At 49.5% G+C, this 13303-nt stretch overlaps 1 protein-coding gene across 1 annotated transcript; it reads left to right on the forward strand.

Annotated features, from left to right (window-relative positions):
- The first annotated feature begins 694 nt into the window (after positions 1–694).
- MPHOSPH6 (M-phase phosphoprotein 6) lies at positions 695–8801 on the forward strand. Its single transcript, XM_029075856.2, has 5 exons — positions 695–789; positions 2854–2966; positions 4311–4401; positions 6003–6097; positions 7143–8801. Exons 1-5 carry the CDS (start codon positions 739–741, stop codon positions 7267–7269), a joined length of 477 nt encoding a protein of 158 aa, XP_028931689.1. The 5' UTR covers positions 695–738; the 3' UTR covers positions 7270–8801.
- Positions 8802–13303: the final 4502 nt, after the last annotated feature.

Raw genomic sequence — 13303 nt, forward strand, 5'->3', positions numbered from 1 at the left:
AGGGAAGGAAGAAAAGGAGGAAGAGAAGGAGGGGGAGGAGGAAAGAAAGAAGAGAAGGAAGGGGAAGAGGAAAGACAAGAGGAGGAGGAGGAGGAGGAGGAAAGAAGAGAAGGAAGGGGAGGAGGAAAGACAAGAGAAGGAGGAGGAGGAAAGAAAGAAGGGGAGGAGGAAAGACAAGAGGAGGAGGAGGAGGAAAAAAAGAAGGGGAGGAGAAAAGACAAGAGGAGGAGGAGGAGGAAAGAAAGAAAGAAAGAAGAGAAGGAAGGGGAGGAGGAAAGACAAGAGAAGGAGGAGGAAAGAAAGAAGGGGAGGAGGAAAGACAAGAGGAGGAAAGAAAGAAGAAAGGGGAGGAGGAAAGACAAGAGAAGGAGGAGCAAAGAAAGAAAGAAGGGGAGGAGGAAGAGAAAGAACAGGGGGAGAAAAGAGGGTAGAGGAGGAAGAGGAGGAAAGAAAGAGGAAGAGGAGAAAAGGAGGAGGAGGAGGAAGAGGAGGAAAGAAAGAAGAGGAGAAAAGGAGGAGGCGGGGGTGACGTCACAGAGAGGGACGGCCCCTCCCTCCCTCCGCCCGGGGATGACGTCACGGAGGGGCGGTGGAGGCCCCTCCCTCCTCCCCTCTCTCCCGCCCGGCGCCGGGGGGTGACGTCACAGGGGGCGGCGGCCCCTCCCTCCGCCCGGCGCCGGGGGATGACGTGAGCGGGCGGCGCGCGGCGGCGGCGGCGGGGCGTGGGTGCGGGGCGCCATGGCGGCGGAGCGAAAGAGCAAACTGTCGAAGAACCTCCTGCGCATGAAGGTGCGGGCCGGGCCGGGCCGGGGAGGCACAGGGCCTGGCTTCCAATCCCGCCTGCGCCAGCTGGGGGGACTGTGGGCCGCTCACTTCTCCGGGCCTCAGTCACCTCATCTGCAAAAGGGGGATGAAGACTGGGAGCCCCACGGGGGAACCACCTGGTAATTATGTTGGGGGTTGCGAAGCAGCGCGGCTCAGTGGAAAGAGCCCGGGCCGGGGAGTCCGAGGTCATGGGTTCGAATTCCGGCTCTGCCCCTTGTCAGCCGGGTGACTGTGGGCAAGTCACTTAACTGGGGCTCAGTGACCTCATCTGGAAAATGGGGATTAACTGTGAGGCTCACGTGGGACAGCCTGATTCCCCTGGATCTCCCCCAGCGCTTAGAACAGTGCTCTGCACATGGTAAGCGCTTAACAAATACCAACATCATTATCATTATTATTATAGTAAGCGCTTAACAAGTGCCAACATCATTATTATAGTAAGCGCTTAACAAATACCAACATTATTATTACATTATTATTAAGCGTTTACTCTGTGCACAGCACTGTTCTAATAATAATGATGATGTTGGTGTTTGTTAAGCGCTTACTATGTTCAGAGCACTGTTCTAAGCGCTGGGGCAGATCCAGGCTCATCAGGTTGTGCCACGTGGGGCGCCCAGTCTTCCTCCCCATTTTCCAGATGAGGTCACTGAGGCCCAGAGAGGTGACTTGCCCAGTCACACGGGTGGCAGAGCCAGGATTCGAACCCATGACTCTGTGCAGAGCACTGTTCTAAGCGCTGGGGGAGATCCAGGGTCATCAGGTTGTGCCACGTGAGGCTCCCAGTCTTCATCCCCATTTGACAGATGAGGTCACTGAGGCCCAGAGAAGCGAAGTGACTTGCCCACCGCCACACAGCTGGCACGTGTAAGATCCAGGATTCGAACTCATGACCTCTGACTCCCCGGCCCGGGCTCTTTCCACTGAGCCACGCTGCTTCTGTACTCCTCATTGACAAAATAAATAGGTTAATAAAAAATATATACAGATGAGCACAGTGTTGTTGGGAAGGGGCGAGGAACAGAGGGTGGAGGGGGAGCTCAGTCCCTCAGCACTGTGCTCGTTTGTATCTATTATTTATTACCTTATTTCTTTTCTTAATGAGGTGTCCATCCCCTTGATTCTATTTATCTTAATGATGTCTTGTTTGGTTCTGTTTTGTTTTGCTGTCTGTCTCCCCCATGTATTGGCAGGGATGGTCTCTCTCTGTTGCCTAATTGTACTTCCCAAGCGCTTAGTACAGTGCCCTGCAAAGAGTAAGCACTCAGTAGATACGATTGAATGAATGAATACCGTGCCGAACACTGCGCTGAGCAGCGCTGGCGCAGTCCAAGGCGAGCAGGTGCCCTCGGCCTCCTTGGGACGTCCGGACCCAGCCGGGGGGAGGGCGGGGAGCGGAGGTCCGTGGCACAGACGGGGAATGGTATTCATTAAGCACTTTCTATGTGCCCGGCCCTGTTCTGAGCGCTGGGATAGATACAAGGCAATCAGGTTGTCCCACTTGGGGCTCACAGTCTTAATCCCCGTTTTACAGATGAGGGATCGGAGGCACAGAGAAGTGAAGCGACTTGCCCAAAGTCACACAGCTGATAAGTGGCGGAGCTGGGATTGGGACCCACGAACTCCGACTCCCAAGCCCGGGCTCTTTCCACTGAGCCACGCTGCTTCTCCTACACTCGCCGTGGGCAGGGAATGTGTCTGTTGTTGGATTTTACTCTCCCAAGCGCTTACTACGGTGCTGTTAGTAAGCGCTCAATAAATGCAATTGTATGAATGCACTGGCTGTACATAAAGTTGTCCTGGGGAAAGTGGTGATGCAGGCCGCCATTGAGGGATTTTATAATAATCATAATAATTATGGTATTGGTTAAGCGAGGGCTTCCGAACAAGGTATGTGCAGGCAAGGTTATTATATCACTAGACTTCTCTAGACAGATTTAAAGAGTGGCCATTAATGGGACCCGGCATTGTACTGCCTGGAAAATATTCAACTAAAAGCTTACCGGTACAAAAATTTTTTTTTTTCAGTTTATGCAAAGGGGACTGGACTCAGAAACCAAAAAACAGCTTGAAGAGGAAGAGAAGAAGATCATCAGTGAGGAGCACTGGTATTTGGATTTACCAGAATTGAAGGAGAAAGAGTAAGTTTGTCAAAATTTCATATTTGCGATGCCTTGTTTTTTGTTGTTGTTTTTGTTTGGAGGAAAGCAACTGAATTTGGTTAACTTTCAGGGGTACGAACAGTGACTTTTCAATCCTTTAAATGCACTTGGCTAAAAGTTTGGAAGCAGTGAAAAGTCCCACCCGAATGGGCCCTCGGAATTTGCACAGTCCCCCCCCCCACGTTAGGGAGGCATTTGAGGAGGACGTAGTGCACTATAGTGTGGAAAGCACCGGCGTTTAGCGGAGGAGTGGAGGGATGGAAGCTAGAGGAGATTCTCCGTCAAACTGGAGTCAGCCGGAGAGAGCCCCTCCTCCATGGGAGAGAACCCCCAGGAAGGACAGGGACCATGGTTAAGTCCCACCTGGGAATTTTCTCCCGGTGCTTAGTGCGGTGATCTGCATACAGTAAGCACTTAATAAATAGTCTTAGGACTAGACAAGCTGGGGAAACAGGAGTGGGCCCAGGTGACAGTGGGACGAGAGGAACCCTGGATATTCGGAACGGTCCTTGTGCTCAAAGGGGAACCAGCAGTAACCCCAGTAATCTCTCATTTCAGGGAGGTGATTCTCTGCCGAAAGCCAGCTTTGGCCTAAAGGGTGGGGAGGGGCATCAATCAATCGGTCCGTCACGTTGAGCGCTTGCCTTACGCAGGTCTTGGGAGAGTGCATTACAATGTAGTTGGTAGGCGTGTTCCCTGCCCACAACAAGCTTCTGTGGAAATGGGGCAGCGGGAAAGGTTTTTCTCCCTTCTACTTCCAGAAATGCAGCCGTATTTATCACCATCATAATAATAATAATAATCGTTATTTCTCAAGCCCAGTACTCAGTGTGGGGGAAGCTTCAAGGCGAGGTTGGGAAGCAGCGTGACTTAGTGGAAGGAGCCCGGGCCTGGGAGTCAGAGGACACGGGTTCTAATCCCGGCTCTGCCCCTTGTCTGCTGTGTGACCTTGGGCAAGTCACTTCTCCGTGCCTCAGTTATCTCAACTGTAAAATGGGGATTGAAACTGAGCCCCACGTGGGACAACCTTGTATCCACCCCAGCGCTTAGAACAGTGCTCGGCGCATAGTAAGCGCTTAATAAATACCATAATCTATCAGGTCAGGCACAATTCCTGTCCCACAGGGGGTTCACGGTCTGCATAGGAGGGAGAACAGGTATGGAATGCCCATTTAACAGAGGGGGGAAAGTTACGTGACTAGCCGAAGGTGACGGGGCAGGCTTTGCAGAACCGGAGCGGGAAGTTTAGGATGAGTGGAAGTTAACCGGTCTGGTTTTGATGTGCGAATGAAGCTCGCTATCCTTATTTGTGTTCCCCCTTAGGAGTTTCATAATAGAGGAGCAGAGTTTTAAGGTGTTTGAAGATCTTCTCTATGGAAGGATGTCATTTAACGGATTTAATCCAGAAGTGGAGGTAAAATTTACAAATATACTTCATTAGAGTACTCATTAAGCTGATGATAGTACTTGTGAAGTGCTTACCCCGTGCCACGCGCCGTTCTAAGCACTGAGGGAGATACAAGTTAATCAGGTCGGACACAGTCCGTGTCCCATGTGGGGCTCACATTCTAAATAGGAGGACAAATTGTACAATAGGTTGTACAAATGAGGTCACCGAGGCATGGAGAAGTTAAGTGACTCGCCCGGGGTCAAACAGCAGACACGTGGCAGAGTCAGGTTCTCTGACTCTCAGACCCGTGCTCTTTCCACTGAGCTGCGCTGCTTCTCTCGCTAATTCCAACTCTTCAGGGCCCCGTGAGGCTCCGTTCTCACAGGACCCCCACCTGAAGGAAATCTCAGACACCAGGCCTCGCCCGGTCCAAAGCCACGCACCTGCGCACGGCCTCTGACACCGTGTTGCCGCTGCGTCCGGGCGACGCAGTCTCTGTCAGGAGAACATCCCCGGATTCCGCAGTCACGGTCTACCCACGACATTTAGGGAAAGCAGGCGTTCTTACAGAACTGACTGTGCTCTAAAGGGAGAGTTGTTGATTTGGGTAAATTTTATCTCATCTGTGTGAAAAACCACACGTTTTCTGATCTTCCCCACCCCCGTTGAGCAGCGGTTGCGATGAGGGGCACCACACCGGGATCGCTTTGCTTCATCCCCACTGGGTCGGGACAGACGGTCTGGCAAAATGAGAAGGAGGTGGCATTTCCCGCCCCGGGTATTTAGGCATCACCCCCGCCTCTTTCCGCGGTGTCGTTCCGACCGAAAACGTTTATCGGCACAGGACAGAAGCGCTGCAGGAGTTGGGAGAAAAATACTCAGACATTTGTACAGCTCTTCAGTTTTTTACCTTTTTAGCAAAATTCAGTTCAACTTATAGTGAAACCAGATGATCTACGTAGTCCTATGCTTCCCCGCCCTGGCCTTCAAGTGCCACTTGAAAGCTGTCCTAGGATTTTAATGGGACGTTCGGGTTTTATTCACAACTTGGATCGCGGTCAATGACTTTCATTTTGGAAGAATGACTTACAGGATCACTAAGTTTACTCTCGGACGTTGAAGCTGTAACTTTTCCACACTCCTCCGAGATTGAGTAGAAGAGGTAATGTTCCATGGTAGAGTGCTGTATTCTCAGATCTTGACAAGATAGGCGGGCTTGAAAGAATTAAATTCTAGGCTGGATGATCCTCACACCCTCGAATGAAAGAACCGTCATCCTCAGCTAGAGTAAAGCGGATGCTAAAAGCATACCGTTATCGGGGCTTGAGGGAGCATTTATTCATTCGGTCGTATTTATTGAGCGCTTACTGTGTGCAGAGCACTGTGGGTTTTTGTATGCTGAATGGGAGCCCCTAAGCAGAAGCGGAAAGCAGGATTATCATTTAGGTCCCTGGATAGCAGTTGGACAAGATGAGAGATCTCTGGCAGCCAGGGTGGGGCTGCTGGTAAGAAGCCCATTTTTTCACTGATCGTCACCCCCGACTCCATCAAGGCTCGCGGTGGGTATCTGCGAGGCTCACTTAGATTCCTTTGATCGAGTCTAAGCTCAACCCTTCCCGTTTCAGAAGTTAATGACCCTAATGAATCCGAAGAAAAAGGAGGAAAAAATTCAGGATGTAGAAATGGAGGTTGATGTGTCAGATGAAGAAATGACCAGAAGGTAATGGTGACTTTATTGTAGTCTTGTGAAGAATACCAGAAATGCCTGTTTCATCACTTTTTTTTTTTTTGCCAGCCAGCTTGCCTTCCTCAAGGGGAAAATACTGCTTGCTGATGGTGAAATGATCGCTCTTGCTATTTTAGCAATGTGCGCTTACTTGTGCACATACAAGTAAGCAATGTGCTTACTAGGTGAGGGCGTTTTCTCATTTCTGCTTTCAGAATATGAAGCATTACACGATTGGTTGTGCATCTGCAATGTGTAAAAATCAGTTAAATCAGGTCTTCCTCCCTTTTCGCCGGGAGGCATTCCTAAACCAAACAGCACAGAGACTCAGTCAGTCGTATTTATTGAGCACCTACTATGCGCAAAGCACCGTACTAAGCACGTACTATACTGTATATCAGAGTTGGGAGACACGTTCAATGGGAAGTCGATCAGTTCTGCCTAGAAAAAGTAGGGGTTGTGTTCCAGACTTCTTTCCTCTGTGTCTCTCTCTTTTCCTTCTCCCTTTCCTCTCCTCCATCTCTCTTTGTGCCGGCCCTGTGTAGGTGCATCTGATATCTGTCCCACCCTCAACCCCACAGTGCTTACATACATATCTTCAATTTATGAATCGTAAATTATGTCTTTGTTATATACCATAAATTATATTAATGTCCTTCCCCCCTTCTAGACTGTAAGCTCGTCATGAGCAGGCAAAGTGTCGGACGACTCTGCTGTACTTTCTCAAATGCTCGGTAGCGTGCTGTGCGCCGAGTACGCGCTCAGTAAATACCGACGATGATGATGGGCGGGGGCTGGGAAACCCTTTCAGAGCAGTGGCGGGGCTAAGATGCCAAGAATGTGCTCTAGAGGGAAAAACCCTGGCCAAAATGTAAATGTTCACAGCGTGGAAAGTATATGCTTGTGTTAGGGGTGTAGGCAGGCTTGTTTGTGTACTATTCAGCGATACAGTTTCCTCAGGCTCAGTCTTAGTTTTGATGCTTTAGCCATTGCCGGGTTACCAGTAACACTAAGTGTTGATTTGATTTATCCTTTCTAGGTACGAAACATTAGTAGGAACGATTGGGAAAAAATTTGCCAAAAAGAGAGACCGTGGAAAACTTGATGATAACGGAAACCTGGGGCCATCTAAAGCCAAGAAGACGTTTTTAAAACCCCAAGATTAAAATAAAAGGAACTCACTGAAGTTGCGAGCGGTTTAGAGGCCCGTTTTGGAACCGTTGTTAATTTGATCGTGTTATGTGATTATTGGTCATGTAAGTTTGTAATATGAAAATATGCTGTTCCTGAAGCAGGTGTATGCTGGATGTTATACATCCTCTACTGAGCAGATTTTAGCTGTGGTTTGGCCTTCTTGGCCTCTAGCTATTAAGAGGGTACGGTCGCTGCCTAAGCCTTTGAGGAGAGTTGGCAAAGGGAAGTGATTTGAGCTTGAAAAAAAGAGTGGGAGCTAACTTTTTTTTTGGCTTCATTCAGTCAGTCCTGTTGAGCGCTTGCTGTGTGCAAAGCACTGGACTAAGCTCTTGGGAGAGGACAGAACCACGGACAGTCCCTGCCCATAATGAGCTCGCAGTCCAGAGGGTGAGACGTGTTCATCCTCTGTATCATCACAGCAAGGATGGTAACTCCAAGTACCATCCTTCCTGGTCTCCTGAGGTCTAGTGAGAGATAGTTTGGGAGACCTTGGGTGGGGATGGTCTCTGCTCACCTACCTGCCTCCACCCCTATGTTCCCATGACAACTCTCCTGGCATCATAACTGATAATGCCCCTGCCATTGGTCTGAATTTTTAAGGCTAGAACAGTTTAGGAAACTAACTGTAGACTTTTCGTCTTCCTTCCAAATTAACCCAGATGACTCGGTCGTCAATTTGTGTTGTCATTTTTAATCAAGAATTTAGAGATTTTAATAATGACCTGTGCCATTTTGACAGGTTCACGACCTCCACCCTTCCCTATAACCTCCTCGTCCCCACCGCCCCTGTGATCCCTGTACCCCACTCTGTACCCTGCGATGCTACTGGGGTTCAGAGTCTCCCCCAGTGTGGGACTTCCAGCGTAGCTGGGGGAGAGATCTTTGGATCTCCACCCTTCCCTGTCCCTCTAGTGAAACCTCACTCTCCATCTTGGTTCCCACTGCATCAGTCAGTGTGGCCTGCCCCCCACAGCCCCTCAACTTCAACTGTTCCCTGGGCCTTTGGGAGGGGATGGAGACTGTGCCCTTCCTCCTCTATGTGGAGTTAGTCTTCTCGCACGGGGGCCAGAGACCCCCGGATCCTGGTCCAACCCAGAGGGTTTAATCCTGAGGAAGTGGACCTGTCACAGGAAAGAGGCACGTCCAGATTCTCATCCACCACCCGAACATACCCGCTCCTAGGCAGATGCCCGGGTAGGTAGGAAGAGGTTCAACAGAAGAGTGATTCGGGGACTTTCTGAACAAATGGAATTGTCTTGGCCCTGTGTCCCATATCTGCCTAATAGATTCCTTACAGGCACCTTTAGACCCCAGTTAACCTGTGAATGTCGTTAGTCGCAAACCGTTACCATTTTTCACAAGGGTTTGGGTTTGATACTGCTCGGGAATTAAGTGTTTCAATGGGAAATTTTTGCCCTGCTATCGTATGATTGCCCCGGTGTCCTTTTATAATTCTTTCAGTGCAAAAGGCATGCCGTAACTAAATAAAAACTGTGTCCTTCAACTGCCCGTGTTAAGCGCGTCTGTGAAAATTGAATTTGAATTCGGGAATTCATCTAGTATTGTAGGAACTTTACATAAGATGTCTTGGGAAGCCAAGCCCAGAGAGATACTTTGAGAACGTAACCATTGGCCGGAAAAGGCCAAAGTGGAAGATCTTAAACGTAGAATCTCTACATCTGAGAGAGATATTTGCATCTTCTTTGGCCATAACCAAGGTAATGATATGAGTAAGAGGAGGATGGGAAGTTTTTGAAATAATCTTTAACCTCCTTTATTCCTGATGATGAATTTGAGGTATGTGGACGAATAGAGTGGAAAAAAACAGGAGGCTTTTTTAGCCTTATTTTTTTTTAGGTAACCCATAAAAGAACCATTGAGGGCCTGCTTCTAGAAGTAGAAACCCAGGCCATTGTCATAGAGAATTTGATAGAGCTCCACTTCACATTTACCGGGTGTTGTACGTTTCCTCAATAATAATGATGGTATTTAAGCGCTTACTCTGTGCCAAGCACCGTTCTAAGCACTGGGGTAGATACAGGCTTATCAGGCTGTCCCACGTGGGGCTCACAGTCTTAATCCCCATTTTACAGATGAGATAAATGAGGCAGAGAAGTGAAGTGACTTGCCCAGAGTCACACAGCAGACAAGTGGCAGAGTCAGGATTCAAACCCGTGACCTCTGCCTCCCAAGCCCGGGCTCTTCCCCCTAAGTTGCGCTGCTTCTCTAAGTAGGTCAGCAGGTACAAACGGGCTTCAGGTCAGGTACGTGATAAAGTTCAAAGCCAGTCCGAGGACGTCCGTGCGAGCGGCTTTGAGGTTCCCTCTTGTATCGTGACCCGCTGTGATAAATGAACCTTCCCCCAACCCCGGCACCAGATAAGATGATTACGGTAGCTAGACCTAGGCGAGACGCAAGATGTTCTCAGATGAGACTCCGGCACCATCACGCCCAAGCCTCCTGATCTGAACCACTGGGCCCAACGCGACATGGAGGCCCACCCAGCCCTCCGCCCGCGGGCAAAAAGTTCATCGGCTATGGAGAGGAAGTGCAACTCACGGGAAAGGGGCGAAAGTCTTGTGATAACCTGTAATTGTCCTTGGTTTCTAGTCAGAAGTTCTGCCTTGAATGGGTTATTTGTCTTGTTATTTCTGATGGAGAAAATCAGATAGGGGAAGCAGCTGGAGGAGAACTGTGATAATCCTGTCAATAACTGTGGTTTTAAGCACTGACTATATGTCGGCACTCTAGGTAGTGCTGGAGTAAGTACAATATAATAATAATAACAGTGTTGGTATTAAGCACTTACTATGTGCAGAGCACTGTTCTAAGCGCTGGGGTAGATACAGGGTAATCAGGTTGTCCCATGTGAGGCTCACAGTCCTAATCCCCACTTTACAGATGAGGGAACTGAGGCACAGAGAAGTGACTTGCCCACAGTCACACCAGTCACACAACCGAAAAGTGGCAGAGCTGGGATTCGAACCCGTGACGTCTGACTCCCAAGCCCGGGCTCTTTCCACTGAGCCGCACTGCAGGTCCCACATGGGGCACGAAGTCTGAGGAGGAGGGAGGACAGTTATTGAATCCCCATTCTGCGGATGAGGGAACTGAGGCACAGAAAAGTTAGGTGCCTCGCCCACGGTTTCAGCAAAGTGGAGATGAGACTAAAACCTGCACCTCAGGCTCCCGGACCCACGTTTTTTCCACTAGGCCACGCCGCTTCTCTGAAAACAATGTAGTGCACTTCACCTCATACCGAAAAGAAAAATTGTACTTTCTATTATTGCCCCCTCTCCACAAAGTGCCAGGTCCCGTCGCCTTCTCCAGGCGGAAGATGCCGGGAGGTCGGAGCTGGTCCCTCCCAGAAACCAGCTCGATCGGCTGCCGCATTTGATAGGAGGCCGTTCCAAACCCGCGGTCTCCTATGTAGGCTTTTCCTGGAATCGTCGCAGGAGGTGAGATGACTTCTCACTGGGCCTCTCTCCTGGGTCATCGTAAACCTTCCACCCCCAGCGTGGTCGCGTCACAGCCCAAAATGGAAGCCGCTTGAGCTCCAGGCACCTCCCAACCCCGTTTTTCTTGTGGTAAACGACCTCAAGGGTCGGCTCTGTGGCTTCTCCGCGGTAGCTGCTGGGGTTCTCAAAGGGGATGGAAGATTGCAGTTAACATCTCCCCAGCCAGTTTCTCTCGCGGACCTTTGTAGCTGGTTCTGGAGAAACCATCTTCGACGTCCGTGGTTCCCGGGGCAAGAAAGGAAGAGATGTAGATAGAACAAATGGCTTTCAGAAAAGAGCAACAGAAATTATTTTACAGGGTTGCCTGAGGAAAGTTTAAAGGATTAATAATAATAATGGTATTTGTTAAACGCTTACTACGTAGAGAGCACTGTTCTAAGCGCTGGGGTAGATACAGGGTAATCAGGTTGTCCCTCGTAAGGCTCACAGTCTTCATCCCCATTTTCCAGATGAGGTAACTGAGGCCCAGAGAAGCGAAATGACTTGCCCACAATCACACAGCTGACGAGTGGTGGAGCCGGGATTAGAACCCATGACCTCTGACTCCCAAGCCTGGGCTCTTTCCACTGAGCCAGGCTTAAGGTTGTTCAGACTAGAGAGGGGATAGGGTGATTTAGTGCTATTTCCCCTATCCATAATCAATCGATTGTATTTGTTGAGTACCTACTGGGTGCAGAACATTGTGCTAAGTGCTTGAGAGGGTACAATCTAACAGTTTAACAGACGCATTCCCTGCCCACAACAGTAACATCTATTTTATCGTCTGCCTTAGTGCTCTGATATTGGAAAGATTCAAAGTTTCCATAAGTGACTGAGGGGCGCAGCTCGTTCTCTGCCCGGGGCGTGTCAACCATGTGATGTACTTGGCGTCCATTTTGTGTCCTTCTCTTCTCCCCGTCTGCCCGGCCTTCACCTCTGCCGGTCTCTTATCCTCCCCTCTTATCATCACCCTCTTTGAGATCAATCAATCAATTCACCCGCTTTATAAAGACCAATGTAGTACGCACTTGGAAGAAGCTGGGTGCTCACGATTAAAGTCAAAGATACGGACCTTGCCGTCCAGGAATTTAATAATAAATAACTGCGGCACGTGTTAAACACGTGCCATGTGCCGAGCTCTGAGGTAGCTACAAGATAATCCGACTGGACTTCTCAGGTCCCACATGGAAGCCACAGTCTACGGTGAAGGAGACCAGGTAGTGAATTCCTGCTTAACAGATGAGGAAACTGAGGCCCGGAGAAGTTTAGTGACTTGCCCGAGGTCGTGCATTGGGCTAGCGACAGCCGAGTTAAGAACCCTGTCAGGCGTATTCTTTGAGCATTCTTTGAGGATGCATTCATTCATTCAATGGTATTTATTGAGCACTTACTATGCGCAGAGCACTGTACTAAGCGCTTGGAATGGACAAGTCGGCAACAGATAGAGACCCTCCCTGCCCAATGACGGGCTCACGGTCTAATCGGGGGAAACAGATAATAATAATAATGTTGGTATTTGTTAAGCACTTACAATGCGCAGAGCTCTGTTCTAAGCGCTGGGGTAGATACAGGGTAATCAGGTTGTCCCACGTGGGGCTCACAGTTAATCCCCATTTGACAGATGAGGTAACTGAGGCACAGAGAAGTTAAGTGACTTGCCCACAGTCACACAGCTGACAAGTGGCAGAGCTGGGATTCAAACTCATGACCTCTGACTCCCAAGCCCATGCTCTTTCCACTGAGCCACGCTGCCAGAATGAAACAAAAACAAGACAGTATTATCACGATAAATAGAATCAAGGGGATGAACACCTCATTAACAGAATAAATAGGATAATATATACAAATGAGCACAGTGCTGAGGGGGGAGAGCAGAGGGAAAAGGGGCTCAGCTTAGGGGAGGGGAAGGGGGAGGAGCAGAGGGTGGAGGGGGAGCAGAGGGAAAAAGGGAGGGCTCAGTCTGGGAAGGCCTCCCAGAGGAGGTGAGCTCTCAGTAGGGCTTCGAAGAGGGGAAGAGAGTTAGTTTGGCGGAGGTGAGGAGGGAGGGCGTCCCGGGACAACGGTAGGATGTGGGCTAGGGGTTGATGGCGGGATAGGCTAATTCATTTAGCCTTACTAAAACCACATTTTTTCAAGAGGCCTTCCCTGACTAATCCTTCATTTCCCCTACTCCATCACCCTTCTACCCCACCTATGCCTTCACATCTGTTCCCTTTAATAATAATAATAATAATAATAATGTTGGTATTTGTTAAGTGCTTACTATGTGCAGAGCACTGTTCTAAGTGCTGGGGCAGATACAGGGTCATCAGGTCGTCCCACGTGAGCCTCACAGTTAATCCCCATTTTACAGATGAGGTAACTGAGGCAGAGAGACATTTTAAGTAACTTACCCAAGGTCACACAGCTGATAAGTGGTGGAGCGGAGATTCGAACCCATGACCTCTGACTCCCAAGCCCGGGCTCTTTCCACTGAGCCACGCTGCTTCCCTTTGGCTCCCCAAATTAC

Source organism: Ornithorhynchus anatinus, chromosome 11 (genome assembly GCF_004115215.2).
Source record: "Ornithorhynchus anatinus isolate Pmale09 chromosome 11, mOrnAna1.pri.v4, whole genome shotgun sequence".
Taxonomy (NCBI): domain Eukaryota; kingdom Metazoa; phylum Chordata; class Mammalia; order Monotremata; family Ornithorhynchidae; genus Ornithorhynchus; species Ornithorhynchus anatinus.